We start from the raw sequence: 15,613 nt of genomic DNA on the forward strand, positions 1-15,613 counted from the left end.
TAGACAGATAAAATTTGGGGGAAAATTGCAGTGTAATTTTGAACTCATGCCAATGGGTCCTTATAGCTATATCATAATACTATACATTTCAACAAATCTCCAGTATATCTACTTATATCATTCCAGTATCTATCCCACATTGTCCTGTCCTGTCAGAATTCCCATAAACTTTGTCCATGAAATGTTGAGAGGCTAGTGTATACAGGGACTCATTGAGCCCATGGATGCATCTACATCTTACCTAGAAGACAAATTACTTCTTACACCTACTGCGTCAGCTTGTTTTATCACTTATTTTTAGCCTTTATTTTCAGTCTTCCCTCATGCAGAATCCTGACAGGATAAATTGCTGTAGCTGTAACAGAGGTAATTTATAGCATCATGTTTATTATCAGAGGCTTTGGAGCCTGACAGCCCAGTGTTGACTCCCTGCTCAGCCCCCTGCTAGCGCTGGCCAGGTAAACTGAGTTCATTATGAGTCCCAATTTTCTCATCTGTTAAAGTGCATATAATACCAGCTTCAGAAAATTCTGACCTTTGAGTGATATAACGTGAAAATCAGTTTGCAGTACGTTAATTAAAACAGAAACCTGGCTAGCACTGACTTAGAGGTTTTTAGTCTAATGCGGTGAGACCAAGCAGAGGCAGGCCGGAGTTGGTATAGCAGTTCAGTAATGCCTTCAGGGCCTGGGCTTTTCTCATGTTTCTGCTCTGCACCCTTAGCTCATCATAGGCTTTGTCCTTAAATATTTTGTCTTACAGTCACAAGATACCCTTCCTGGGCAGAAAGTAAGAGAGGAAGGACCAAGTAGAGAAGTCTCTCTCTCCCAGTGAGACTTGGCCTTTTTGCTGGTGAGACAGCCTTCCTAGGAACTTCAGCCCGTACCTCACGTTGGTTAGGCCTCTCTAGTTGCAGGGGAGTCTGAAAAGTCACATACTCGGAGCTGGGCGAGTTGTCACCCTGATCAGAGGTGGAGTATTCCTGGTGGGAGAAGGGGAGAGTGCATATTGAGTGGACACCTTACAGTACTGCTGCTCTATAGCACACTTTAGCGCAGTAAGTAATAACTGATAACTACTGTTACCTCGAATAGTTATTAAAATTTTACCTAAGTGAACTTTATTCCTGCACTATCACTCTTAAAATCATATTTATTTTCTTTCCTGATCTAATAGCATCAAGAGAAAGCCACAGTCCCTTGACGAGAAAGCACTGAACAGCTGTCTTGAGGCTGTACGTGAGGGAGTCTCTTCTTGGCCTCCAAACTAGACTTGCAATTATTTTGTTAAGAGCATCTTAGCAGATTGTATCTTTATTATACCCTGAATTATTTATTTTTTATTCATTCATAGGAGTAGGGTTACAGGGTTAAAAGGGTTAAAATTTCTGTGATGTTTCTCCAAAATGATTATACCTAGGTATAAAGCCTCCAGGAGTGTACCACTGTTCTTCAGCCTCAGATAACATCGGGGCACGTTTTCCTTTAGATGTGATAGATCTAACGTTCTTCAGGGTTAAACCAGTAGTACTTCATTTTAGTTTGCCTGTTTAAATAAGCAGAAAAATACAACATTCTTTACTTTTTAAAAATATTTGTTTCCTCTTAGTAAGCATTATTTATTTACTAATTTTTCTTTTGGCATATGTAAGTAAGCGTGGTATGAGAAAATCCACAGGGGCACAGTACGATCTGTTCCCAAAGTCCACGGTGGCGGTTGTTGAACACGTTCAAATGTTTTAAACTAAATTTCTACTGGCCAGCCTTAAAAGTTCTGTTTTCCTGAGGCTTCAGATGCCATTAAAGGATTTACCCTATTTAATATGACTCAAGCAAATTTGGAAAGGGAAACTTATATAAAAAAGGAAACATGATTTTTCTGGTAACTGTGTTAAAGTAGGAGATAAAATCAGTGCTTTGCTTAATAAGGATAGTCATCTTTTGGTGATTTTCATGGAGATTACTTATTATAGATTTAATCCCATCTATTCCCCCCTGTGTTTTATTATAAAAATTTTGAAATACCCAGTGCAAACTTTTAAAAATCATTCTTGATATTTTTCTTGTTCTCTTGCAATCCAAAACAGAATATTACCTTAAAATAATGGCTTTTACAAGAAGGATTTACTGTATATGGAACTATATTCAATATCTGTAATAGCCTATTATGGACAATAATCTGAAATATATATATACATATATATAAAACTGAGTCACTTTGCTGTACACCTGACGTCAGCACAATGTTGTAAACCAGCTATACTTCAATTAAAAAAAAAGATGGCTTTTAAAATACAAATATTGCTCGTCTTGCCTTGCTGCCAAGAACTTACTGGGGAGAGAGAATTGCTCTACTTAGTACTCAGTGTTTTACAAAAACCTCATAGGTAGCAATAATCTCATTGTGGTCTGGTCTCAGTAGAGCACTGAAGGAAGAAGTGGTTGAGTAAAAGGACAGGATATGGAAGTTTTAAATTTTCTAGCTTCTTAATTAAATTTTTATAGAATACACATTCAGATGCTCCAAATATAAACATACTTATTTGAGTAAGAGCCAGAGAGTGTTAAGGAGTCAGAGTGGATTAATTACTGCCAAAGGAAGGTTTGGATGAACTGTTAAACTACTTTCTTATATTAATGAATATAACCGAGAGTTCATTTTATCCCTCATTCTTCTATCTGTCACAGTAATATCTGCTCCAATAATCCATTTGATTCAGTTTGTTGGTGTAGCTTATTGATTGCCACTTTTTCTTTGCTTTCCAGTCTATGGAGGCCTTTTTAAATTTTTACTTGTCTTTAAACGAAATGTCAAATATTCTTCATGATATTCTTCTAGTTGCTGACTTAATGTGTTAATTTTGAAATACAAGTATTTATTGAAAGGCTTGTAATTCAGTTCATTTACCCATTTGCTCTAGAATTGGTCTAAATGTTATTAATGATTTCTCTTTCAGTTGAATGATCCTTATTACTAAACTTTTAGGCTTATCTTTAAATTTTTCAAATACTGTGTTTAGGGGTTACTTGTTCTCTAAATTGATTTTCTCCCAACATTTTTATTTCCTTACACCTAAAAAATGAATAATGTCTATAATAATGATCCTGGAGAGAAAAGTGTAAGCCAGTAGATTGAAAATGTGAAGATCAGAATAATATTGAGTTAAGATAGCTTATTGCTTGAAAGTAAAAGTATTTGCTCTGGCCTTATTGCCAAAAGTCAGTTCTCCATATTGTTGTTTGTCGTCTTCGTTGAGTTCTTAGCTGATAAATGTTTTGATTTAGACAGCTTTTTTTCTAAGAGGTCTTTAGTAGTGGTCAGTGTAGTAATTTCATACCATTTGAAATGTATATCATTTATAGAAAGGTTTGTGATCTGGAATGATGCTCTGGTCTGAAATGTTCTGTTGTCTTGTGAGTAGTTTTGGTATTCATAGAACAAAAAAGGATGATGTAAGTCCATTATTCAAAAGTCATTTCTAAAGACAAATTCTAAACAAAAAAACAGTGATGGAGTACTGGCTCTTTCATCATTATTCAGAGATTGAAAAAAAATATATCCTCAAAAGAGATGATATGTTTTAATAAGCAGCACCAGTGACAACTGTTATCGCAAGGTACATGGTTGACTTTCTCAACTTTAATATTCCAGTTAAAGAAACTGAAATCTTAGTTATTGGCCAAACCTGTGATTTAAATGTACTTTTGGCTTTACCTTTAAAATATAATCTTTTGGGAAAACCATGATACATCATTGACTAACTAGTGATCTTTTGAAAAATGTTGGTTTGTTGAATTCTGCATTTCCCTTCGTATGCTTTTTTCTTTTCTCCTGTCTCTTCTCATTCTGTAGATTCAGAACCAGGACATACAAGTGAAAATTGGGGGGAGAGACTTATATCTTCTTACAGGACATACTCAGGTAATTAGATTATCAGGGGCTCCTGTTTAGCCAGTGGTTTCTGTCACATTTAAAATTAATTATTGTGCTATAAACAACTTATTTTCAAACCAGTGTATAGATGTCTTTGTTTGGATAAGTGAACTATATGTGAATGACACGAAATTTTCCAGTTTTCTTTTGAGCTATCCGGTGCATCATACTCAAGACATGCCCTGTATGAACATTAAGCAGGACTACTGCATACTGCCACTAAGGTGTTGTGCAGTGCACTGTGGGGGCGCCACTCACCTAGAAAAGCGTGCAAGTCAGCTCCTTGGAGTTGTGCGGTGCAGTGACCCCTGTGGGAAGGTACCCGAGGGCCTTAGTTTCTTTGCTGTACTCCCCGACAAGGTATACCATGTGTATGGATTGTGGTAGGCAGTGTTGTCTTACTCTTAAATCATGCAGTGTTTTTTGTTTTTGTTTTTTTTAAAAACACACTTAAAAACTTTTTTGGTTGACCTTCTTAGTCTGTTGACTTCGCTGCCCATGTTGAATTTCAAAGTGGATCAAAACACTAGGTTTCTTGGAAAAATGCCATTAAAGAGTAAATATATTCTCTGGTATGTGTAAACTAATTAATTGTTTTGATTGTCTTTTTTTCCTTTTTAATGAGCTTACATTCTTGTCTCTGACTGTTTTTAATGTAAAATATTGTTTAGTCCTTGATTGTCCAGTTTTTAGCATATGACATTTAAGTCTAAAAACTGAAATAAATTTTCTGTTTCTGATGTACTTTGTATTTATTTTATAGATTTGTAGGGTTGGTATAAAACCAAATAGTTATTCGTAAAATTATCTTAAAAGCTGTTAAATTGAGCTCATAAGTCAATAATACTTAGTTATCAAAATTTAGGGGTGGGAATCATGTTTACAATAAGCATTAAATTGAAAAGACCTACTCTTGTGGAGTTCAGCGTTCTTTCCTAAAATGAGGCTCCTAAGTACCAGGATGCACCTAAAAGAGCTGTATGTGACGAAGCCATCCACGATCTGAGTATGACTGCTGGAAGTCAGAACAGGAAAGCCCCCAGCTGTTAGAGATTGTGTAGATATTTCAGAACGAAATAGTATTTGACAGCATTTTTCCTCAGAATTGAAGTATATACATTCTAAATGTGATTGATTTAACTATGTTCCTCTGTATTTGAGTTTTAGCTCCGTTGCTTCATTCTTTATACAGTGACTACTTTGTGGAAAACATTATATTCTTTAGTTTTTGAGATACTGATATATTTATGAACCAGATCCCCAAGAAAAACAGTTTTGTCTCTTCTCCTTAATATGCTTAATTGGGATGTGACATTGTTGAGCTTTCTATTTCTTCTGACATGACCTGGAAAGAAGGCACTGATTTTTGAGATTATAAGACTGAGACATCTCTGTTATTCTAAAGATCCTCTGAACCTTGAAAGAAAGAATGTTGGATTCTTGAAAAGTCCAAATATCTTTTTCTTTAGTCTTAAGTGAATCACTTGGATTTTTCTTTAAAAATCTCTTAAGGTGGCTGAGTGGAATTTCAAGTCTATAGTAGATTGTGCTGAATGAGTATGTGTGTCAGTGTTTCTGTGTTTAAATTTTAAAATTCTGACCCATTAATCAAATAAATAAATACATATTTCAATTACTAAAATTTGAAAAAGTACCTAACCTTTTCTAGTATATATAGTATATGATCATTCTTTACTTATGACAGGTCAGAGGAAACAAGTTCTTCACTGGATAGATCCCAGATTGTCAGAATTTTGTTGAATGCTTTAAACTTGAAAAGGCAAACTTTGCAACATGGTAGCCTAACATTTATGTTTTTGAAGAATGGTATATGGTTATCTCTAGTCTAGCTGTTCACTTATCTTCTTTTCCTATCTCATGTAAAGCATGAACTCAGATAACTAAAGTAACTCAGTTAAAGAAAAAAGTTCATTTTGGATGCTGATATCTAATTGAAATTTTTGCTTGAATATTTGGAGTATATCCAGTTAGTTTATTCTTCTCCAGAATGTAATAATTATCTCTTTGCTCATTGGCAGCATGGAATTCTAATAATGAATTTATAATTGTCTTACTATTTTCTATAAACAGTATATATCACTGTAGAGCATATTTTTTAAAACATTGTATTAAAATGCAGTCAATACCAAAAAATAATTATTTTGCAAATGAGAAAGTAAAAGACAAAATTTTTTCCAAAATTTTAGAAAATCTTTTAAGGATAGAGGTATTATGTGTTTTTTATTTTGCTTCCTCTAATTACTGAACTTATTTTCCTGAAAATAACTTTTCTCCTTTCTATAAAATTGTCACACTTAAATATTTAATTCTGGGTGAGAAGTACATTCATTACATTTAAAGATTTGTTATTCAAATAGAAAAGTATTAAAACAACAGCAATCATGGTTCTTCATTAAATATGAAGCATACAGAACATTATTAGGAGGAAGTACATGTTTCTGGAAAAAATAGGCCTGTTCAAAAGACCTGTTAAGGGCTTTGTGATTTAGTAGGCTAGGTGAAACACTGTGCTGAAACTGGATTTATACTAATTGGATCATTAATGATAATAAAATGAGAAACATGAAAATAAAAGAATATATTAGAACTATTAATATAGACTGACTTTTAAAGTGTTGAAATTTTTAATGTAAAATCAAATATCAACTAAATGGATATTTTAGGAACTATTGAATTTTGAGTGATTTGTGGGCAGCAGAGTTTAAATATTAAGACCTTCGATTTTTCTAGGCCATTAAGACTCCAGTTTATCCAGTTTATCCTAAATTAACTGATACATTGGAAGTGTTTATGCCTTAAATAATAATACAATAATACTTAAATAATATCAAACTTTTATTAGTTTCTTGAATCTTGCTAGATCAATAAATAATGACCTACTAGAGTAATCTAGCTGCTGGCCGTGTCTGTCTGGAAAAATACCCAGTATTGACTACTGAGCCGTCCCTTCTCCCACTCATTTTTGCTGTTTTACAGGGAGCTTCAAACCTGGATCAGTAAAGCCCAGATGTTGGTATAGGATTTCCCAGGAAATAGATGCCTAGACAGTTAATAATAGGCAGATCCTCTCAGGGGACTACCTGAATTAATTCTCAGGAAGTCCTAGAGGAAGAACAGACACCTGTGTGTCTTTGAGCTGTGAAGTCCACTTCCATCTGAATTTTCCAGCACTTAATGGGGAATTCTAGCTGCATTGCCAGAAGTTTTCCCAAATAGCTAAATCTGAGAGCTGACTTTTTGATGGATCTTTGAAAAACTCCTTAGACTTTTTTGAATCTTCGCAGATTCTCTGTTAACTTCCTCCTCCACCCCTACACACACACACACACACACACACACACACACACACACACACACACACACACACACACACACACACACACACACACACAATCTTTAATTTGCTCTGTTTTAACTTTGACTGATACTATGCCTTGTTCAACTATTCCTATGACTGGAATGAAGTGATCTGCTGCTTTTTTTCAGTAATTATTCTTTGTGATGTGACTTGTCTTAAATATTTGTCTCCTTAGAAGATTGTACAAATATTCAGTGGAATTAGGGAGGTAATATGAAGGAACATGGCTATTTAGGCTTAGCAGTAATTAAGAAGAATAAAATTATAATGAATGAAAGAGAAGTTTCGAAGATGCAAAACTAAGGAATGTTTGAAATATTGAAGAAGTTAAATATTAGTAGAATCATTAAAATACAAATTTTACACTGGCTGAATTTCCAAATGTTTCTAATTTTCTGAAAATTATACAATTAAAAGTATTTTTCAAAGCATTCACGAAGAAAATTGCTCATGTAATGGAAGCCTGGTGCTCTCTCGTCTGCCTACTGCTAGTTTGTTTGTTACACACGTTTCTCGTGTACACGTATAGCATCTGTTTTTAAAAAGTCTTTTTATGTTTTACTTTTGAGTGCTTAAATTTCTTTCAGAATCTTACACTTTTTTTTTTAATCATTCCAGAGAAAGAAGGTCCAGAAAAGAAGAAAACAAAAAAGGAAGCAGGAAATAAGAAGTCCACCCCAGTGAGCATTCTTTTTGGTTATCCACTCTCGGAGCGAAAGCAGATGGCACTTCTTATGCAGATGACAGCAAGGGACAACAGTCCAGGTGACACTTACCGTCACTGAGTCCATGTGTGTCCTTAGTTTTCCTCTCAGTGTGGCCTTATCTTACCAATTATTTTTAAGTACTTCAAATTTTTTTAGTTCTTTTCTGGATTTAATCAGAATTTTTTATAAGTTTGTAACTTTACATTTATTTGTGTGACAGTTGTTTATTGTCTGTATCCTCCACTAGATGAAAGACTGTACAAGAGTGGACATTCAGTAAATACTTGTCAAGTAGAATGCATACAGTTGACCCTTGAACAGCACAGTTTGAACTGTGCGGGTCCACTTTGTGCAGCTTTATTCAGTAGTAAATACAAAGTACTACACGATCCATAGTTGGTTGAATCTGCAGATGTGTGACTGAGAATACAGAGCCAACTGTAAATTGCACCCGGATTTTCAGATGCAGGGAGGGTAGGTACCCCTCCCTAATCCCCAAGTTGTTCTGAGGTCAACTATAATTTAGAAATGGTCAGCCAACTTGAGAAATCTGTTGCAGGACTGTGTGCTTTTACCTTGCTCCAAAGTTTTTACCCCAGGTTCTGCAAAGCTGCTTCTAGGTTTATAGTTTACTTTTCAGTTCATTAGCACCCTGCTGAAGGCTGATAATCTTATCACATGCATTTAGAAGCAAGGGTATAATCCATGTTTTATTAAGATCTACTAAAATTTATTTTAAAAGGAAAAATATCTACAGTATACTATGTAAGTTTATTTCATATTTCATTTCATGCTTCCAGTTAAGGTGTGGTTCTACGTGTGTGTGTGTGTGTGTGTGTGTGTATGTGTTTATTCAAGTACTTTACCTTCCATAAATAATTGAAAATGGCTCACCAGCGGGACCAAAACGAAGAGGGAACAAACATACCAACCTAATTTATTAAAAGGGCTTTAAAAGGTAGATAAAATTAAGAGAGCTGGGCCGAGATAGTAATTACTATTGAGCGTTGAATTTAGCTATACATTCTGATAGCTAACAACACAAAAGAAAAATTTTAAGTTTTATAGTTCTCATTGACCAATACAAGAAGAAGGTAAATCAGTTTTGTCTAGAGAAGAAAATTTTCTCTTTTGGCGCTGAATCGAAGGCCTCTTTATGTAAGACTTTGGGTAAATAAAAGACCCTGTTTAAATGCATTGAAAAGGACACAATTTTTCTAGTGAACTTTTCCTGTGTTGGTTCTTTTTAAAACAATGGGACAAATTAATAAAATTCTTACAGTTTCTTTGTATCATAGTTTCCATCAAAGCATTGAGTGTGTCTTACACCTTTCACTAATAAAAACATGTTAGGGCTTCCTGCTTTTTTACGTAGAGCATGTTGGTTTGGTTATTCTCCTGCCTTTTGACCCACAGTTTGGGAAAGATTGTGGCCAAATTAAAGATATTAACAGTGTTGAACTTTAAATTTTCTGTAAAATCTTGACCTTGAGTTGTATTTAAAGTTAGATGGGAAGACTTTTATTTTTCAAAACTGGTTTTTTAATACTCTGAACCTCTATCCTTAGAATAAAGTAAAAGAATTAATACAGTAAGGCAAAAAGCTAAAATCCTCTCCCATTTCCAGTAACCTCCCCCCTTGAGAGGTACCCACTATTAACAGTTTATCTTCTAGAGATTTTCTAGGTACAGACATGCAAATATATATCTTTTGTTGGAGTTTGTTTTAAATATAAATAAGATTACTATAATACTGTTCTGCAGTTGGTTCTTTTCATTAAGGGTACATCTCAATCATCTTTATCAACATATATAAAACTAGAGTGGAAAGCTTTTGAAATAAATATCAAGCTGTCTGCCAGCTTGTAAGATATACTTGGAGTTTAGGGTTCATCATTTTATCCATTACATAATTAATTTTCCATGTTTTGTTATGTTTATCTGGATTGCCATTATGGATAGCACTGTTATTTTGTGTGAACATTACTTTGGTATGGCGAACAAAATTTTGTATGAATTAATTCCTTTGAGTTGTGTGAGTTTAAAAATATGTCCTTTTTGCTTTTAAGAAGTTAAACTGCTAATTTTCTAAAGAAATAATTTGACTATGGAGATTATAATAAAAATCATGTATTCGTTCAACAAATATTACGTGAGTATCATTATGTACCAAGAAGTCTTCTGAACAGTCCTCACTGTTGTAAGAGTAAATCCTTCTAAGTCTTCTCGCTCCTCTGGAGTGTGCATTATAGAAATACATAGATAAGAGATGGTTACTGACACAATGTACTTTAAAATCCAAAAGGTAAATTTTAAACTTTTCTTATTGAGAAAAGGATGATAATACTTTAGCACTCTAATTATGTCAGTTTGCAAGGAAATTATTATATGACACTAGAAAATTATTTTTCATAGACTTTTTTCTCTTAGAGCTGTTATTTCTTTTAAATAGTTTAAAATTTTCAGAATTAATTATAAGCTCTGTACATATGTCTTGAATCCTTGATTGACTAAGAAACCAGTTTTTTTGTTTGTTTGTTTGTTTTCCCAGTTCTGAAACGGGGAGGGAGAGCACTTAGGGCATCATCTGGTTAACTGTCTTGCTTTTGATAGAAAATTGGAACAAAAGTCAAATGATGGGAATCAAAAAATTTTTTTCTCTTTTAGCGGTCCATTTTTTTTATATTGAAGTACAGCTTATTTACAGTGTTGTGTTACTTCCAGGTATACAGTTGTACATAACTGAAGAATAAGAATATGTCTCTATTCTTTTTCAGACTCTTTTCCTGTAGATTATTACAGGATACTGAATATAGTTCCCTGTGCTGTACAGTGGGACCTTGCTGTTTATCTGTTTTGTGTCTGTATCAGCCCACTTTTTAAGGACCTTTTTCCAGACTGTCCTTATTTCTTACAGAGGTTAACCTTCTTTTCATACTAACATCATCTATGACCTTAAATTGCACCTAATATCACAATAGAACTCCAGTACGTTGAGTTGGCGGTGTAAACTCTAGCCTTCAGTGTGATTTCATCTAGGTCTTAAAATAATATAACATGCCCTGAAAAGTACCTTTTGTTCGCAGTTTATCAAATTATTCATTGAGCAAACACTTACAGGGTATATATACTTGATACTTTATTATTGTTTTAAACCAACTTTCTGCATTGACAGAATAAAACTTTTTTTCTTAATTGGCTCATTCAATATTTGATAATCCTAAAGGAAGATCTACTCCATGTAATTGGGGCAAATTATTAATTTATCATCCAAGTCAAGTTTCAGATTGTTAGGTTAAGAAGATATTCCCCCTGTTCCAGGAAGTTAGCACATTACTTGTAAAAACCTTTAAATGAATATATAAAATATTCGGACTGGAACTTCTGTTAACTTTCTTCTTTCTTATAGAGTCCACACCAAATCATCCATCACAGACAACACCAGCCCAAAAGAAAACTCCCAGTTCCTCATCTCGACAAAAAGATAAAGTTAATAAAAGAAATGAACGTGGTGAAACTCCTTTACACATGGCAGCTATTCGAGGAGATGTGAAACAAGTCAAAGAATTAATAAGTTTAGGGGCAAATGTGAATGTAAAAGATTTTGCAGGTAAGAGTAATAATTAAAGATTATTAGTCAGAACTAAAATTTTGAATTTCTCATCTAACTAGATTCTGGTTACAATTTAATCTACATTCCTCATTCCTAAAGGTATACTTGACTACAAATCTATTTTTGGAGTGTGTATGTAAAACTGTGATCTCTGCTACAATTCCATGTCAGTAGTTACTCATATTTTTAAATATTAAACTTATATTTTAGTTGATATATTACCGTATAAATTTTTATCCAATGTAGGTTCTAGGTGAATTCAAGTTATATAATGTTTTCACAGTAGTTAGTTTATTTGTCTTCCAGGAACATGTATTAGCTTTTACATGAGGACTATAAGAGCGGCGATGCTTGTTTCACTTCGATTATTCAACTGTCATAGCAGTACATTCTCACCATAAAGAGATCAGACAGTGGAAGTGTTCAGGGGACAATACCGAAGTTCCCTTTAGTCTGACGTACTACATACCCTACCCACCCACCCCCCAGTTTCTTTCTTTTCCACAGAACTGTTAACAGTTTGGAGGTTATCCTTTCCGTGCACTTCGATTATCACTTATATTTTAAATGAATATTTATTTATATATAGACTTAAAAAAAAATCCCACATCACTCCTGTGTCTGTCAGCCCGTAGTCTGCAGTCTGCCTTTTGTGCCTGGAGTCCTGCAGACATTTCCGTCAGTGCATAGGGGCGGTTCTGCTTCACTTACCGCGGCAGCTGTGGGGTGCTGGGCTGCACGGACCGCACGGGCATGCTCCGGGGGCGCTCCTGTGCAGATGTGTCTGTGCGCAGTTCCAGAAGGCTTTCAGGGCTTCAGCAGAACAGAAACTGTTACATTAAAAGCTGTGTGTATTTAAAAAATTTTGAAATAGAGGCAGAAGGCCCTCCAGGAAAACTTTCATCAATTTACAGTCTCTGCAAGAATATATAAAAGAGCCTTTTCCCTTACACCTTCACTAAAACTGAGTATTACCAGTTTAATGATTAAAAGTCTGACAGATGAAGAAAAGAACTTATGTTAATCTGGATCTTCTTAATCAGTAGTGACAGTGGATATTTCTTTTTCGTACAGAGTGTAAATTTCTGCATGACCTGTGAATTGCTATACCCGGTCCCATGCCCATTTTTGTTACGGTTTGGTAGTATTATCAGTATGTAAGAGGGTAGATTGTAATTCTCTGTCAGATATGTAAAGATTTTCACTGTGGCAGTGTTTGAATTTGCATTACAGCATTGTTTATTATACGAAAGCTTTAATTTTTAATGTAATCATATCAGTTAATCTTTTCATTTGTGGGTTCTTTGGTCTTCTATTCAAGAAAGCCTTTTTTTGGCCTTTATATCATAAAACGATTCCTTGTTTTCTCTCATTTCCGAATTCTTTGTTTTATTTTTACATATGGCCCTATTAGAATACACCTGGAATTTATTTATCTTATTTGGTGTGAATGGGAAAAGGGAGACATACAGGATCTTTTTCAAAATTGAGACTTAAAATGCACAGCATTATTTATTCTAGAGGAAAACTTTATTTTATCTACCAGAAACTCCCCAAAAAATTACTTTCCCTTTTATCTAACAATTCCACTTTTAAGTTCTTACCTTAAATATTTAATCATGGATATGCATGATGATTTAGTTGATGATTTAGTTGTAAGGATATTTGTTGCAGCATTGTTTCTTTCTTTCTTTTTTTTTAATCGAAGTGCGGTTGATTATAATGTGTCAGTTTCTGGTGTACAGTACAATGTCCCAGTCATTCACTTACATACATATAAGCGTTTTCATTTTTTTCATTATAGATTCTTACAAGATACTGAACATACTTCCCTATACTAAACAGCAGAAACTTTTTAAAATCTACTTTTATATATTGTGACTAGCATTTAATATTTAAAAATTAGAAATAACCTAAATGCCTAATAATAGGATCTTGTTTAAATAAATTATATTATACCCAATCAGTGAAATCCTATTTTGAAGAAATGTAATGACATGCGGAATTACTTTAATTGTAATAAGTAGAAGAAGCAAATTAATTTATAAAAGTAATTGAAATGATAAATTTATTTCAGTTAAAATAAGTATTAAGTTCGGAAGAGGTTTTGACTTAACAGATGAAAGCCTTCAGCTTATTTTGCCTCCTTTTCCGATTCCTTTTCCGTAGTTCAGATGATTATTACAAATTATATGAAGTTTGTATATATTGGATAACCTTAAATGTTTAATACTTTTGTCAAATAATTTAGCCCCAGTGGAAATAATATTGCGAGTGACCTTCTTGTAAAATTGATGGTGTTCTTAGTTCTTATTTCCAGGAGCTTGCTTGTTACTCCTTTTTCCTTCTGTATCATGTGCATTTAGAATCAATATGTCACACATGGTTATGTATATAAAAAGCATATGTATTAAATTAGTAGAAGTGAACCATATGTTTAATTAATATTCTGACTTTAGGTTGGACACCACTGCATGAAGCTTGCAACGTTGGATATTATGATGTTGCTAAGATACTTATAGCAGCTGGAGCAGATGTTAACACGCAAGGATTAGATGATGACACTCCACTTCACGATTCTGCTAGTAGTGGGCACAAAGATGTAAGTATGACGGAAATACCAGTGAACATTTTCAAAATGTAAATTTAACCTGGAATAATTTAATTCACTGCTTTGTCATCTGATCTTATATCATATTTCACTCGTTGCCTGATTAGCTTATCTGTATTTTATTTTCTCTATTTTTGCCTTTTAACTGCTAATTCCTAACATAGATTTAGCATTATCTTCTTACAAAATCTACTTAATTTGATAATTGAGCCAACTTGTCAAATTTTTTTATTTCAAAGGCCATTCTACTGTCAGGTAGTTACTTGTAGCGGATAAATCAGATTTCACTTTTAATAAAAATTGTACATTGTCATGCTGCCTTTTCTTTTTAAGACTTACTAATACTTAATGATCCCTTTATACACAACATCTGTTTCCGAATTTTAGCTGACATGTATTTAATGTATTCAGATTTATGTGCAGAATAATAAAATGATTTAATCAAGCATGATTATATATGCTTATGAATTAATAGCATCTTTAAACATCATGTTTAACTTGTTTTGATGTAATATTATAAACCATGCTGGGTTTCAAATTCTGTTTGCATATTTCAGTCTCTGGCATGTTGATATCAAAGTCGAACCAGTCTTTGTTAGTGTAATGTTTGTGTAATGATGCTTGTGTCTTAAGTGTGTTTTTAATGCTTAAGTCCATTGCTGTCACTTCCTTGTGGCCAGAGCAGATCAACTTGGGGCACTGTTAGCAGTGGTTCTAAAACAGGATTTTGTTTATCAAATAAATAGTTTTTCTCTTTTACTTAATTTTTACTTTGATCAAAAAATATATACAGAGTCTTAAAAAGTTGAAAAGCACTGTTCAGCTTATCAAGATAACTGCAGGCTCCCTCCCAGCCCTCCCCACTTCCTAGTACCTTTCACCGAAAGCAGCCATTGTAGATGTTTCTTCTACTATTTACCTCTGTATTTCTAACAAGATGCAAAGCCATTTTGCTTTTTTAATTCTTAATCACTAGTTATTGATCTCCTGCGAAGGATTTTAATAAATACTGCTGCTCAAAGACTCATGGAGTATACTGTAATTGTATTTAGTTTTCTGTGCATCCATTTCATACTTCTTTACTCTCTCTGACATAACTCTAAAATGCCTGAGTAAGGTCAAACACAGTGGTCAGTTTATTATTTTTGACAGTACCCTCATGCACAGGATAGCTAGCTTGTGTCCTGCTCGAACTGGGACTGGCTGCTCTCTAGATCTGTAGCACAGGTGCTGTCCAGGGAGCTCTGCCGTTAACCCACGTGGCGTTCTCACAGTCTCTCCATGGAGATTCCCAGTCTCCGGGTGCCCATCTGAACTCTCTGAGAGTATTAATGAAATGGTTTGTTCTACTTCCTGCTTGGTCATGGATT

General features: G+C 34.0%; 1 protein-coding gene across 4 annotated transcripts in view; it reads left to right on the forward strand.

Annotated features, from left to right (window-relative positions):
* Positions 1-15,613, forward strand: part of ANKRD12 (ankyrin repeat domain 12) — a 106,820-nt gene that overhangs the window by 42,110 nt on the left and 49,097 nt on the right. For 3 of the 4 annotated variants that reach the window (XM_031439178.2, XM_031439179.2, XM_031439181.2), the window contains exons 4-7: positions 3,853-3,921; positions 7,931-8,077; positions 11,429-11,629; positions 14,092-14,234. In XM_031439178.2, the coding sequence (XP_031295038.2) occupies positions 3,853-3,921; positions 7,931-8,077; positions 11,429-11,629; positions 14,092-14,234 (560 nt within the window). The remainder of the gene's footprint in view (positions 1-3,852; positions 3,922-7,930; positions 8,078-11,428; positions 11,630-14,091; positions 14,235-15,613) is intronic. The other variant, XM_031439183.2, reaches the window with a different exon arrangement.

The sequence above is a fragment of the Camelus dromedarius genome, chromosome 32, assembly GCF_036321535.1.
Source record: "Camelus dromedarius isolate mCamDro1 chromosome 32, mCamDro1.pat, whole genome shotgun sequence".
Lineage (NCBI taxonomy): Eukaryota > Metazoa > Chordata > Mammalia > Artiodactyla > Camelidae > Camelus > Camelus dromedarius.